The sequence below is a fragment of the Myxocyprinus asiaticus genome, chromosome 50 (genome assembly GCF_019703515.2).
Source record: "Myxocyprinus asiaticus isolate MX2 ecotype Aquarium Trade chromosome 50, UBuf_Myxa_2, whole genome shotgun sequence".
NCBI lineage: Eukaryota > Metazoa > Chordata > Actinopteri > Cypriniformes > Catostomidae > Myxocyprinus > Myxocyprinus asiaticus.
Window position 1 is genome coordinate 19,100,557 of NC_059393.1, and position 14,399 is coordinate 19,114,955.

At 38.8% G+C, this 14,399-nt stretch overlaps 1 protein-coding gene across 1 annotated transcript in view; it reads left to right on the forward strand.

Moving 5' to 3' along the window:
• LOC127438908 (von Willebrand factor D and EGF domain-containing protein-like) overlaps positions 1-14,399 on the forward strand; it is an 83,828-nt gene that overhangs the window by 62,833 nt on the left and 6,596 nt on the right. The window contains exons 21-27 of the mRNA XM_051694812.1: positions 6,128-6,295; positions 8,586-9,428; positions 10,407-10,502; positions 11,278-11,373; positions 11,679-11,774; positions 11,892-11,987; positions 14,184-14,279. Coding sequence (XP_051550772.1) covers positions 6,128-6,295; positions 8,586-9,428; positions 10,407-10,502; positions 11,278-11,373; positions 11,679-11,774; positions 11,892-11,987; positions 14,184-14,279 — 1,491 coding nt within the window. The remainder of the gene's footprint in view (positions 1-6,127; positions 6,296-8,585; positions 9,429-10,406; positions 10,503-11,277; positions 11,374-11,678; positions 11,775-11,891; positions 11,988-14,183; positions 14,280-14,399) is intronic.

Here is a 14,399-nt window from a genome sequence, read left to right on the forward strand (position 1 = left end):
CATATCTTAGTTAATGTTACACTTGACAAGCTCCAGACACGCATGATTTACAGAGACCGCAAACGGAGTTAAGACCGCGCCCATCCGATCTGAAATCACAATGTGCGCATTTTCATTCATAAGGTTTACACTTTAGAAATATTGGTTGCACAGATTCATATATTTGTTGTAATTTTGGATATGTTTATTTAAAACATTGCTTTATCCTTATTTATGCTTTTTTAATAATCGGTCATACAAATATTTTTTTATATTATTCGGATGAATCCATTATTCATTTTGAAATCATTATTCGTGCCTTTCCGAATAAGGTATTCGGCTTGGGGCACATCCCTAGTATGTGAAATTACACTATTTGAAAATGAAATTAGACAGTGCTGTTGATGGTCATTTTGCCTCAGGTGCTACTTGAAGCAATTCAAAGTTAAGGAGACACAATATGTACCTTTGTACTGTTGTATCCTTGTTTGCAATTACCTTTCTGCTGTCTGACGTAATTAATCTGGGACAGCATGGACAGGATTGAGATAGAGGACAAGGGATTTGTAAAGTCCACAGAGATTTGCTATCCTATGAGTCCAACCAGCAATTCAACATATTATCATTTTACATTCATAAACATTATATCAAACTCCCTCCCACTACCTCACCCTACAACATATATCAGTCACAATAATACATAGATTGCTCAAATACACCCAGTTAGAATACCAAAAGTAATAATAGAAAAAATAAAAATTAAATGTCTCAAAAAATATCTAAATAATTACATTCTTATATTGCATCTCACAAACAGGTCAACTGATCCCCCTACTGAAACCCCAGGAAAATCCCTGTTTGTGCTTATAGCGGCAGCCAATGTTTCTATAGCCAAACAAAACAGCAGCAGGGATAATGGATATCCTTGCCGAGTCCCCTATGCCAGGGTAAAATAAGAGGATATTTGTCCATTAGTATGCACTGCTGCTTTGGGTTGCGTGTATAATAGGCATATCCATTTTATAAAAACACTCCCAAACCCAAAAGTTTCTAACAGAACAAACCCCCCACTCCACATGGTCAAAAGCTTTTTCTGCATCCAGTGAGAATGGATGCCACTGAAGAATATGTGTCGGCCACTGATCACATAATATTAATAAATCTTCTAATACTGTCTGCCCCACTTCTTCTGTGCATAAAACCAACATGATCAACATAAACTAAAGAAGTAATTATGCTGCCTAGCCTATTTGCCAAGAATTTTTGAAAGAATTTTTTGCATCTACCTGAATCAAAGATATCGGACGGCAACTCTTACACTCATGCGGATTCTTGTCCTTTTTAAGAATAAGAGTGATTCAAGCCTGTGATAGGGTGGATGGTAACTCTCCTTTCTCCAGTGCCTCATTGTACATATCAAGCAGTAACGGTGACACCTCAGCAGAATAACACTTTAAAAACTCTGCATTAAAGCCATCCGGACCCGGAGAAGAGGGCAGGGTCCTAATCAATTCAGCAATTTCGACTAATGTTATTGGGGAATCTAGTTCCTGTTTCTGCTTATCTGTCTATTTAGGTCAATTGAACGAATCCAAAAAGTATCTTATATTCTCGTACCTAGAGTCACAGGTGAATGTATACAAGTCAATACAGAATTTTTAAAAAACCTCATTAATATCTTCTGACCAAGCAACAACCACTTTTTCATCAGTCTGAATAGCAGGAATTAAAGTGGACATCTCTCTACATTTAATATACAGTAGCTTGCCAGAAGCTTACCCGCTTTATCACCAGATTCAAAAAATCTCTGCCTTGCCCTAAACCTTCTTGGATAGTATAGCATTGTACTTATATTTTAATTGTTAAATCTCTCAGTCCTTCAAGTGTGATTTTTTTCTGCATCTCCAATTCACCCTTTTCGATATCTCTTTCAAGGTCATCTCTAATGTAATTTATACATATATATATATATATATATATATATATATATATATATATATATATATATACATGATGCATATTGAGTAATATAGCTCCTTAAAACTGCCTTCAGTGCCTCCCAAGCCACTCGTGCCAAGGGCACAGATACAAGGTCTCCTTATAAATCTTTATTTGAGTTCTCAATGCCTCCTTGAAATCAGGGCTCTGTAGATGGGAAGAACTAAATCTCCATCTATAGGTTTGTTTTCTGTCCATATGTGGAATAATTTCAAAACATACCCAAGCATGATCTGATATAATAATGGTACTAATAGCACATGTAGCAGAGCAAGTAACAAGAGATTTTGATATCAAATAATAGTCAATTCTAGATTAAATCTTTTGTGGTGATGAATAGAATGCATAATCCCTCCCAGCTGGGTTTAAAAGCCACCATATATCTACTAACCCTAAAGCCTTACATATATCTTTTAATATTAAACTAGCTTTGGGGTAATACTTCCTCATTATACTGCTCCGATCAAGCATTGTGTCCAACACCACATTTAAATCTCCACCTAAAATAATAGCATACTCTCCAGCTGCAAGTAGCATACCCTCCAAATTTACAAAGAAAGCGGGGTCATCCCCATTCAGTGCATAAACATGAGCTAATATAATATTCTGCCCTTCCATTTCTGCCACTAAAATAAGAATTCTCCCTTCTTTATCTTTCAGTTGCTTGATGCATTTAAAATGTAAATGTTTGTTCACAAGTGTTATAACACCCCTATTCTTACTAGTACCAAGACTGTAAAACAACCTTCCAACCCAGCCTCTGACCATCTTTTCTGCTTCCTCCTGGGACAGGTGTGTTTCTTGCAGAAACACCACATCACACTTTTCAGCCCTTAATTTAGCCATTACCTTTCTTTTTTTAATTTGATGGCCTAACCCATTAACATTCCATGTGGTGAGATGTTAAGACCTAAATCCGTACAATGTCAATTTTCAAAAAGAATAATAATAAAAAAAAGAGCAATCAAAACTAGAGATGTACTAATGATAACATTTTGACACTGACATCACAATCCCTTTCTTAAAGAAACAAACTGTGCTTGAACAAGAACAGTGCACACAGCTGTGCAGTCATTACACATACAGTAAATTATCATTCAACAAAAACATGACGGTCCATGACTCGCAGGTTAACGGACTGCAAAATCTGTTTCACACCATTGCCGCCCAATATTAACATTGCATTCCATGTGCACAATCATCAAAACCATTAACATATGAACAAGATCTCTGTCGATAACAGAACCAGCACTGAGTGTTCTCTTGAAGCCTGAGTGTTAAATTTGTATTAAATTTCTCATTACTTTTCTTATCGGTCACTCAAATCAAGTCTTTGCATGGAAAGGGGAAACGTAAATAAATAAATAAAATAAAATAAAAATAATGTCACCCTTTAATGATTAATCAAGTCACTGTTCCATCTCCGTGACATAATTCAGAACTTCCTTTGGGCAGACAAAGCGCTTGAATCCCTCACTAGTCTCCAACCTTAGGGTCGCTGGATACAACATTGTGAATTTCATCCCTAGAGCATGCAGGGCTTTTCGCCATTCTCGGAACGTCTCCCGTTTAAGTTGTGTCGTTCTTGCAAAGTCAGAGAAAATCTGTATACGCTTGCCATCATAATGCAGCTCCCCTTTCTCCCATGCAGCTCGCAGCACAAAATCGCTATCCCCTGATCTGAGAAATCAAGAATTGGTCTTGGTCTGTCTTTAGGATTGGGTCTTGGACCAAGAATTCTGTGTGCCCAATCTCCAGCTGTCGCCTCGCTATGTCAATTAGCGGAGAAATCAATTCCCCCATGAACTTCATCATGCTTCTGCTTTCCTTTCTCTCAGGGATGCCAATAAAGCGAAGATTGTTCCATCGACTCCTATTCTCCATGTCCTCCATTTTATCTCCCAATTGTTCAACCTCAATTTTAGTCGCTGGTGGGTGCGCTTGAAATTCCCTCTCCACTTCCTTGAGGAATTCCAGTCGCTTTTCGACATCAATTCTCGTGATCAGAGCAAATGAATTGATCTCCACAGAAGTTGTAGTTCAACAAATATCTTCAGTGCCCCCCATATAATCCGATATTTTCTTCAACATGGCATATATATTTGCTATGTCTTGCGACATGTCAGTCTCTGTGTCTGGCTGTTGAGAAGCACTTTTGCCATCTTGAGGCAACTCTGTGATCTTAAGTACCTTTTAATATCCCCCGAGACTGAAATTTTAGATTGCTTCGACATTTTACTCATTCGGGATTGTTTTATGTATGCAACCTTATTAAGACTGACCATTTTAAAATTGTTTAAAAGGATAATTTTCACAAAGCAGCATGGAGCTTTACATTAAGAATCTATCTTTCTGCTCCATGAGTCATCTTTTCAGAAAGGTAGTCAAGGCCGGAGTTTGAGAAACAGGGTAAGGTCGACAAATATAGCGCTTCGAAAAGCCGCTATCATCCTCCAGAACACCTCATCTTATGCTAATACAGTCTTACCGGCTTGCAAATTGCCTGCCATCACACTTATAGAGGGAGATGAGATGGCAAGAAGAGGGGAAGCAAGCTGTCACCCCCTCTCGGCCGATAAATCCCGCTATTGTCTCAGGGATTTGCGCTGACCTTGCGGAAATGGGACAAAAAGCCCTTGCAATAAGCCATGATATGTGTAATCACAGGGCCGATAAATAAATTTTTAATGGAAGACAGCTGCTAACTCTTTCATCCATCTCTGCTCTGCTGGCAGAAGGTGGACTTCTTGTTTTATTTGACATCGCACGTGTGCATAAGATGCTTGACAGAGCAGGTGTGCTTCTGTGTATGAATGTGTGCTAGATGAGGGCATACTTACTCATTAAAATATGGAGATGTGACCCCCATATACTGCTGCAAAATAATTTCCTGTGTGCCTAAAATCTGACAGATAACCAAAGTGCTAATGTGAATCTTATAGCAGCTACAGTATTTAATAGAGTAATAGGATGATAGTTTTTTGACGTAATAAGGTTCTTACTAAAAAACATGTTTTTATTTTGGAAGTGTTAGTCATAGGAAGTGAGGTAAATGTTGCAGGGCATTGCCTCAAACCCTCTGACATTATCACGTTGTCCCTAGTATACAAGCAAGACCTCAATTTCACAGCATAGCTAATCCTTCACCAGTCTGTTGGGGTTGGGCAAACGTTGTGGGATGTGAAGGGGTGTGTATTGAACATAGGTTGCTGAGACAGCAGAATTGTTGGTAGGGGTTGAAGAAAAGGTGAAGTCAGGGTAGGCAGCAGGGGATCAGCCGATCTGTGTGCCCTCAGCCCAGGAGGGTTGACCATTAGTTCATATCAATCACTGCCTAAGATACTAATGAGTGTGAGTAAATGCTGATAGCACAGAATATCCTTACACCTTGAAGAGTGTAGGGAAGTTTTGTTGCTGTACATTATTCATATTTAAAGTTACAGTCAAAGTTTTAATAAACTGTGAGCAGCCAAATGTATGCTTCTCTTATGTGTCATAACTGATTGCAACAAGCCAAATTTGAACATGCAGAAGTGGGAATGAAATTTGAGAGCTACAATGAAAGGAAAACATTTCAGCAAAATTTTGGTTAAATCCAAATATCGCTTAGCTTCAAAAGACTAATATTCAGTATATGAAAGTGTAACGTGGAATATAGAGCACAAGTTGTATGGACTACTTTTATGTAATATTCGGAGCTTGATGGCAGCCATCCCCATTCACTTTAATTGTATGGAAAGGCGTGGACATTTCTGCTTAACATCTCCTTATGTGTCCTATGGAAGAAAGAATAACATACAGGTTTGGAATGAAATGAGGGTGAATAAATTTACATTTATGTATTTGGCAGATGCTTTTATCCAAAGTGACTTACAGTGCCCTTATTACAGGGACAATCCCCCCGGAGCAACCTGGAGTTAAGTGCCTTGCTCAAGGACACAATGGTGGTGGCTGTGGGGATCGAACCAACAACTTTCTACTTACCAGTTCAGTGCTTTAGTCCACTACGCCACCACCACTATCATTTTATCATAAATTATAAAAGAATGTCATATTTTATTGAACTATTCCTTTCAGCTGAAATTAAGAAAAATGCTAATAAACCTTAAAATAAACCTTTCTTTTCATGTTATATTTCTCTATGATGCAGGTTATCCCAGTGCATTAAATATGACAGCCAAGTGTGCCAGTAGGCCATGTTTTCCAGGCGTTCAGTGTATTGACCTTCGGCCACCCTACACTGGCTACGTCTGCAGGCGATGTCCACCAGGTTACAATGGCAACGGACGCACCTGCACGAAACAATCAAAAAATGCCAGTAAGTGCTTATATTATAACTTTCTCTAATATAATAACTTTTTGTAATATAACTTTCAAACATTGCTGTAGATCTAGCAACATTTTGGACAGTTTACATTATTTAAAGGATAATTCACCCAAAAAGGAGGTGTTAGGCAGAATGTTAGCTTGAGCCTCCATTCACTTTTTTGTATGGGAAAAAAGATTAAATGAAAGTGAATGGGGACAGTTTAACATGCTGCCTAATATCTCCTTTTGTGATACATGGAAGAAAGTAAGTCAAAAGAAAACAAAATTTTTAGGTGAGCTATTATAGTTTTTAGGTGAAACCCCATCCCAACACCCTCTCTCCAAAACGCAGCCCTCCAAAGGCATGTCAGCCAACCACATGTCAGCAAACTCGAACACATAAAGGTAGAGAACAATCACTTAGTTATTTTATTGTCTGAAAAAAGGTAAGCCCATTCCCCTGACACTTTGTGCTGGTTTGTGCTGTGTACAGAGCCTTGGGGATTTCTCAGGACATCTATATTAGGACATTTTATTTGTGATATTCAACATAATAAAAAAAAAAGCTAACAGCATCTTTAAATATTTTGAATAGGTAATGTTTGTTTTATAATTATGTTCTCTCTAGGTCAAACTTTGCAAAAGTCAGCTCCGTAACAAATTAACTTTCAATGATGAACTTTCAATTCCCCTCTCAACTTAGTCTGAAATGTGTCTGTTGCTGGTTTCTTCCAAAATGCTTTCTTAATCCTCTTTGGTTCATCTAATGAAAGTGGAGAGCTCCAGTAATTGGAGAAAAACATAACAAACAGGAAACAAAGCTATCATAATCCTCGAAACGAGACAGGTGCTTTGATATGGTAGATAAGTGAGACCTGGAAATTTCAAATGCTCAGTCATGCACACACCGAGGAGCAATGGCTGCTGACCAAGATGTGTGTTTGGCTAACGGGAAGAGGGAACAGAAGGAGACTACGGAATTAGAGAAGGAATGTGCAAACTTATTTAAAGAAGGGATGAAGGGGGGTTAAGAAAGGAGAGTTAATATAAATTTTTTTGCATATTTAAGCCCTGCTGGAAAATAATGAATTCTTAGGCTTGTCTTTGTTTGCTGGTCTTAGCTGGTCTCCCAGTCTGGTCTGGTTTGTTGGATTTTGAGGGGTTTTGGGCACTTGACCAGCTAGAATTAACTTAGCCAGCATGTTTTAGCCCTGTTGAGAAAAAAAAAACTGCTTAAGCTGGTTTGCTGGTCTTAGCTGATGTCCAGGTCTTGGTAAGGCTGATCTAGTTGGCAGGTTTGAAAGGGGCTTTGGCACTTGTCAGCTGGTCAGCCTGAGATAATAGCTAACCAGCTTTACCAGGCTGGAAGACCAGCTTAAACCAGCTTAGACCAGCAAACCAGCTGGTTTAAACTTTTTTTAACAGGGATTTCTAATGGTCTTTGATGCCTTTATATGTTTGGAAAAGCAATAATTGCCAGACTGCATCTTATCCCTTCTTATCCCCAGAGTACAGTATGTTGCATTTTCCCTTTGAAAATGTGTTTTGTTATTTAACTTCTTAATCTGTTCCTTTGCTTGAGAAATCCTTTGAATTTGTTTTGCGAGGATGCAGTATCGTAGCATGACGGTGAAAGCCTGCAGAGTGGGTAATGACTTTTAATGCATTTTTCTCTGTGAATGGTCCGCTGTTGGAGTCATTCAACATAGTGCCTTTACCAGAAGCGAATCCATGAGCAGCCACAGTGGGAACTACAAAAGAAACAGCTTCATTTTGCAAGCTAATTCTCTCATTGTCGCTACACACATCCCAGATTCATACACACTCAGCTACAACTCTCTCTGTTGTAAGAATTGTTGCGTTTTTAGGCATTCTGTTTGTTGCATCTTTGTTCCTCGCATGTGGATTGGGAACAGAATAATCTTGGCGAGCAACCACAGCTGGTTTTGCAAAATTATTTCCCGCTATATTTTGTTTGAGTAAACATATTAGCATTGTCAGCCTGTTTTAAGCTAACAGCTTAGCCAGTACATCATATCTGCACTACTGGAGGTCACATTGTGTAAAATCTTCAAAGGTCTGTTCAAGATCTCCAGAGAATGTCGGTAAATCCTAACTGCAGAGGAAACTGTCAGTCAGTTCCTTATTTTTTGTGTCCTATGTTCTTTGTTTTGGTTGCTAATGAGCCTCACAGTGCCTTGGCATGGCTAAGGCACAAGGTAAACTAAAAGGGAGACTGAAGGTATTTACAGTTTATAAGCTTGACAAATAGTTTTCCATTTTGTGTGTCCTCTATCTAGCACCCCGCTACCAGTCACCGCTACTGACCCAAGCCAAGAACAACCTGCCCCATGCCTCCCATGGTGTGTCCCATCTGCACCTCCCAACCCTTCCCTTCAGGCAGCCTCAGAGACGCCTTTTCACACCGGCGAGGACTCCACACCAGCAGGCCACCACTCGCGTCCCTCTCCCGCCAACCTTTCCACCTGTCACAGAGAAAACTGAGTTTGCTCTGCCGACGGGACACACTCCTGCCTCAACCAGCAGCAGGGATCGACTCTACTCTCACTCTCGTAATCAACTGAACATTCTTCTGAGTCCCAAGGAGCGAAGCACTTCATTTAAAGTCTCAACAAGTGGATTAGCTGGCATCACACCCAGAGTGACACCTAAAGTAACTTTACCTCACACTTTGAGTTATGCTGAGACATTGAGACAGTCTTTAGAAAAACCCAGTCCCGTTACAATATCCCAGGCTCGACCTTGGACACCTCCAGACACCCAGCGACCCTTAACAGCAGCCTTGACATCTCTCTCTTTCTCCTTCTCGGAGTCAGAGTTCTCGGCAGATGGAAGTCTAGGACCTGGAATGCAAGACCCATACGAGAACCAACCACTACCCCAGGAGAGCTTCACCTACCGTGGTGAAAGAAGCTACACCCAATCCCTGGACCACCATCCAACTCTCCAGAATGGTAGACTCCAAAGCAAGAGCAGAAATGTAGTACTGTTAGAGGAGAGAAGTTTCACCTGTGCAGATGTCCCTTGCTTCCCAGGAGTACACTGTGAGCTTGCTGGGGACAGACAACTTAGATGTGGACGCTGCCCTTTGGGGTACACTGGAAATGGGCGAATATGCAGAGGTAATATTAGACCTAATTTTGCATGACCACACTATAGAGTGCAAAAGTCTGTTTCTGAAAATACAAGACAAACTTTGTCAAATCCAGTAATTATTTCTTCCTCAAAATTAGTGTCAGCCTAGTACCTTCACGAAACCTAACGTCATTTTCAGACTGATGCAACCCGACTGCTGTAAATTGCATAAAAGCTGGCCAATCAAATTGAAATTGCCCATCTTCCCATAGTGTCCTCAAGTTTGGTGTTAAATAGGCCTAGACAGTCAATGAATGGACTGTTGGAGGTCCATGGACAAGCCATGTGTGGCTAATACTAGAGCAAAGTGTTCACTATGTTGAGTTTTGGTCTGACAACTGACAGTAACTGGTGTAAACAATAAATTCATTCCCAGAGCATGCTCTAGGCACAAGGAATAAATGCATTCCTTGAGTTCTGGCCCCTGGTTTTGTGAACCTAAGAAAATTAGTAGCAGTGGGTGGAAGAATCACTAGAAATATGTTTGCCATCATAATCCCATGGTATTTTATTATAATGTCGGAATTCAGATTGCAATGTTCACTCAATACAATCATTACTTATGCATTCATGGATTATTTTCAGGGATTGTTTTCAAGTTATGAATACAATGTGAAAATCTACAAACTACTCACAGGTGTTCTGCACAAAGCTCTAAAAAGGAGATGGTAAGTTTATGTGGAAGTTTATGTGGTGAAAGTTACACAACAGGTCAGGTCTATATTTGTGAGAATGCTCGAAGGAAGATCTTAGGATGAATTTTGAAACACAAGCATGGTATTTATCTAAAAATATAAGACTCCTGCACTTTTACAACCAATTGCATTCATTTAAAGTGAAAGTTACATGTTCAAAATAGGTACATACAAAATCTTTATATTCTGTCACTTATTGTGCCCCAAGATGTATTTATGTGTGTATCTGAACATGTGTTATTGTTGTTTGTGTGCCGTTTGTGCCCTCAGCTGTCTGCAGACACGCCTGCAGTAAAAACATGGAGTGTGTGGCCCTGAACACTTGCCGTTGCAAGAAAGGATTCAGTGGCCCCAACTGTGAAACAGGTCACATGCACACAAATCAATGTTTAGCATCACAATACACACACAGATATATATATATATATATATATATATTGTATATATGTCTTCTATGGCAGCATCCTTACTGAAATGATGCCTCATAAAAGAGCGATTTGGAACACTCTACATAGGTGACAGCTCCACGCATAATTCAAATAGTGCTCCTCACGCGCAGAGCACAGGACACTCAACTCGCAACTGATTTCAATCAAAGATCATCAATACAGGTGACGCAAGAGAAACAACAAGATCCTCTAATGAGCCTAAAAACGCACAACACACACACACATTTTCAGTAAAATAGTCGGTTTTGTGTCATATTAAACTGTTATTTGTCAACACTTTTTTAGTATTGAATGGATTATAAGTATATTTGTATTCTAAATTTATCTCGCATCGTCCACCTTGTTGGATTTATCTTTCCGCCGAGCTCATCACCTTGCATTCTGGGATCAACTACCTGGGGAAGGATACATACGACGAAACCTTAAAATTTGGCCAAAACGAAATATCTAATTAGCACTTAATTAGCACAAGATTGCATAATAAAGATACCTACCTTTTGGAACAGACTTCACGTCGGGAGCATGCCTATGACGCCTTAAAATGCTGCCTCCAGAGGACGCTCACTAAGTTTTGGAACAGACCCTATATGTGTGTGTATTTGAACAGTATTTATTGTTATTACAGCCATAGATACAAACATAATACAAATTTGTAAACTGCTATAGAATAATCTAATTTTTGATCTTCACAGCTATCTGCAATCCTCCCTGCCTGAATGGAGGGAATTGTGTAGCTCCAGATATATGTGAATGCAAGTCAGGTTACCATGGAGAGACCTGTGAAAGCGGTAAGAGCGTGTCTGTGTGTTATGATGCTGCTATAAATATATGATAACATATATTTAGAAGATCTAATTTGTATTATCCCTCTTCACTCTAATACTAATTTTTGATATACATTCAGCAGTGTTTTGTATGTACATTGATACGTTGTTTGTTACAATATTGCAAATCTGTGCTCTTTGCACTTTCCTTAAAGAAGCAACCATACAAAATATGCTGTACAGACTACATGAGTTACACATTAGCTATTTGCTTTGCGTGAAATATGACTGTATTTTGTGTGCATTTGGTCGTATGAATATTCCCGCAGCTCTCTGCAGTTTGCCCTGCCTGCATGGAGGCACCTGTGTGGGTCGAGACACCTGCTCATGTCCCTATGGCTTTGTAGGGCCCAGATGTGAAACCAGTGAGTCTCGATAAATCACATTCTCCTGTGTTTTGTGCGTATAAATATGAAACGTAAGCTCTTACACCCCCAGTGGTCACAGCAGGTATTGCATGCATTTTGGTTTGATTTACACAGTGGTTTGCAACCGTCACTGTCAAAACGGAGGGAAGTGCGCATCGCCGGATGAGTGCGAATGTCTGGTGGGGTGGACGGGACCATCATGTGAGACAAGTGAGTGTGTGTGGTTGGCTCCCAGTGGGACCAATCTCTTCTCACTTAATCCATCATATCTGTGTGTGCTGTTTCCTGGTGGCATTTAGCTGATGTAGAGCCTCTTCATTTTTCTTTCCGCCCTGTCGGCTCTGAGAAAACACCAGCTATTATTCCAACCTGATAACTTCCTCTCGTCCACCCGTGCAGATCAATTACTATCAGTTAAAAAAAAAGATCAAGAGTGACTATGGCTACGTTCGAAGAATTGCTTTGTGAGGAGCGGAAACACATGCACAAAAGGTCAAAACATGTCATAATTTTGCGAATAAACTGTTTCTATCACCTTAATGCGCATTTTTACTTATGAGAAACTCAAAAAAAATAAAATAAAAAATAAAATACAAAAATCCACCCTCTGCTTAGCATATAAAAAATTTGTATGCGCATATCATGAGTTTCCATTTTGCGCAAATTAAAAATTTGTGTAAAAATATTTGGATGGAAACTCTCTCATATTCATAAGTCAAGAGACAAGGAGGAATTGCAAAACAAATCTAATCTTGCAGTCTCTTTAGGAAACTAAATAACCAAATAAAAAGCGCATTGAAATCATAGCGATATTCACAAAGATGCTTAATTTTATATTGCCAGCAAAATCATCGCAAATATATAGATAATATTCAACATATCGGCCACCCCTACCTGGAATTATTTTTATTTCTTTTTTGTCATTGTGACTAGGACCTGGCATCGATACAGATTTCACGATTTTATTTGATTTGGATTCACACGCTCTTGGTTTTGATATGATTAAATTCTATTCTGATTAATTTGGGTATATTTCAGTTATAATGTCCAATTTGCTCACATGTGAAAGAAAATCTCTCTCAGCTAATGGTTTAAATAATACAAATAATAACTTTCTAACTTAAAATATAAATAAAACAAAAAATTAACAACAGGGCCCAAGCTATGCAGTTCAATTGCTGTTCATTTAAAAGATATAATAATTACCACAACCAAAATTATATACACTTTTAAATCGAAGTAAAAGATCAATTGTGGGATTTCAGGAATCGTTATTGGCAGGGGTTAAATTGGGATTTCAGAGGTGCTGGAAACAAACACCTACACAACTACCTTTCACTCAAATTGTGATTCTGATAATATAATTTGTCATGAAAACATTTGCATTAAATTACAAAAGACACACACAAAAGAAAAATAAATGCTGAATCAGCAAACATGTAGTACACACATAAATAACGGTGAAACCTTTTAGAGTGTGTTGGTCGAGTGGTCTTTTGATCTTGAGTGGTATGATATTTTGATCGATGTTGATGTCGCTTTGGATGCAAGTGATTTCGGATTCAAAACCCCTTTGTGTATTCAGCTTTTTAACAAAACTAAGCAAAATCGCTACAACATATCAGTGGATCTAAGAAATGGGTGAGCGGTTGATTGTATATTACACGATTTCTATGAAACAGAGATCGGACCACGGCTCGATACAGAAGCAGAACACGCGTCTGGATTTTGGGACACGTTGTCTCATGCTGCTTTCGTATATGCTACCTCTACAAGCGTCCTCAACTGACTAGAGCGAAGCATAATGAACTTGAAATATTTTTTAACAAGTAGCCTACACTCACGAAATAGACTGATCAAAGAAAAAAGCATAGGAGAATACAATAAATGGAATAGATTGACAAACAAGCATTTTTTCTTTTCTTTTTTTTTTTTTTTTTTGGAATCGAAGGTGCCAGAACGCTGTTCCGGACCCTACTGGCTCAATTTAACCCCTGGTTATTGGGATTTTTCAAATAAAGATCTCGATTAATTTGGAAAATCTGTATTTTTACTCTGCCCTAACTGTAACCATGTCTGCAAAAGAACAGAAATTACACTTTTAATTAACCATTTTTCAAATGGAAACTTGGAAACAATAACTTGCTATTATATCCACAATTTGATTTGTAGCAGGCCAGTTTATAGTCTCTTTGAATACCTACTAGTATATAATACCTAATTAAGTGCTTGTCATGTGTACAACAGTGCATTGTGATTTCACAGACTCTCTAGTTACAAACTCCTGCCCTGCAGCAGCTGTGAAATGTAATCCCAAAACATTTTGGCTGACTACATTTAACTGCTTGACTTTATTGAAAATGTTTCACTGCATATGCTTTATTTGATTAATGCATCTATATCCAGCTCTTTGTGACCCAGTGTGTCTTAACGGTGGGACCTGTGTACATCCAAATTCCTGCACCTGCCAGCATGGTTTCTATGGGGCTCAGTGTCAAAACGGTAACAGCATTTCTTTTTTATTCGACTTTTCCTGATGCAAGACCTTGCGATTTCTTGAGACTTCAGGACTGTATTTCGTAAGAGCTTTAGGGTGAAACATGTCTAGAAATTATTGCTAAC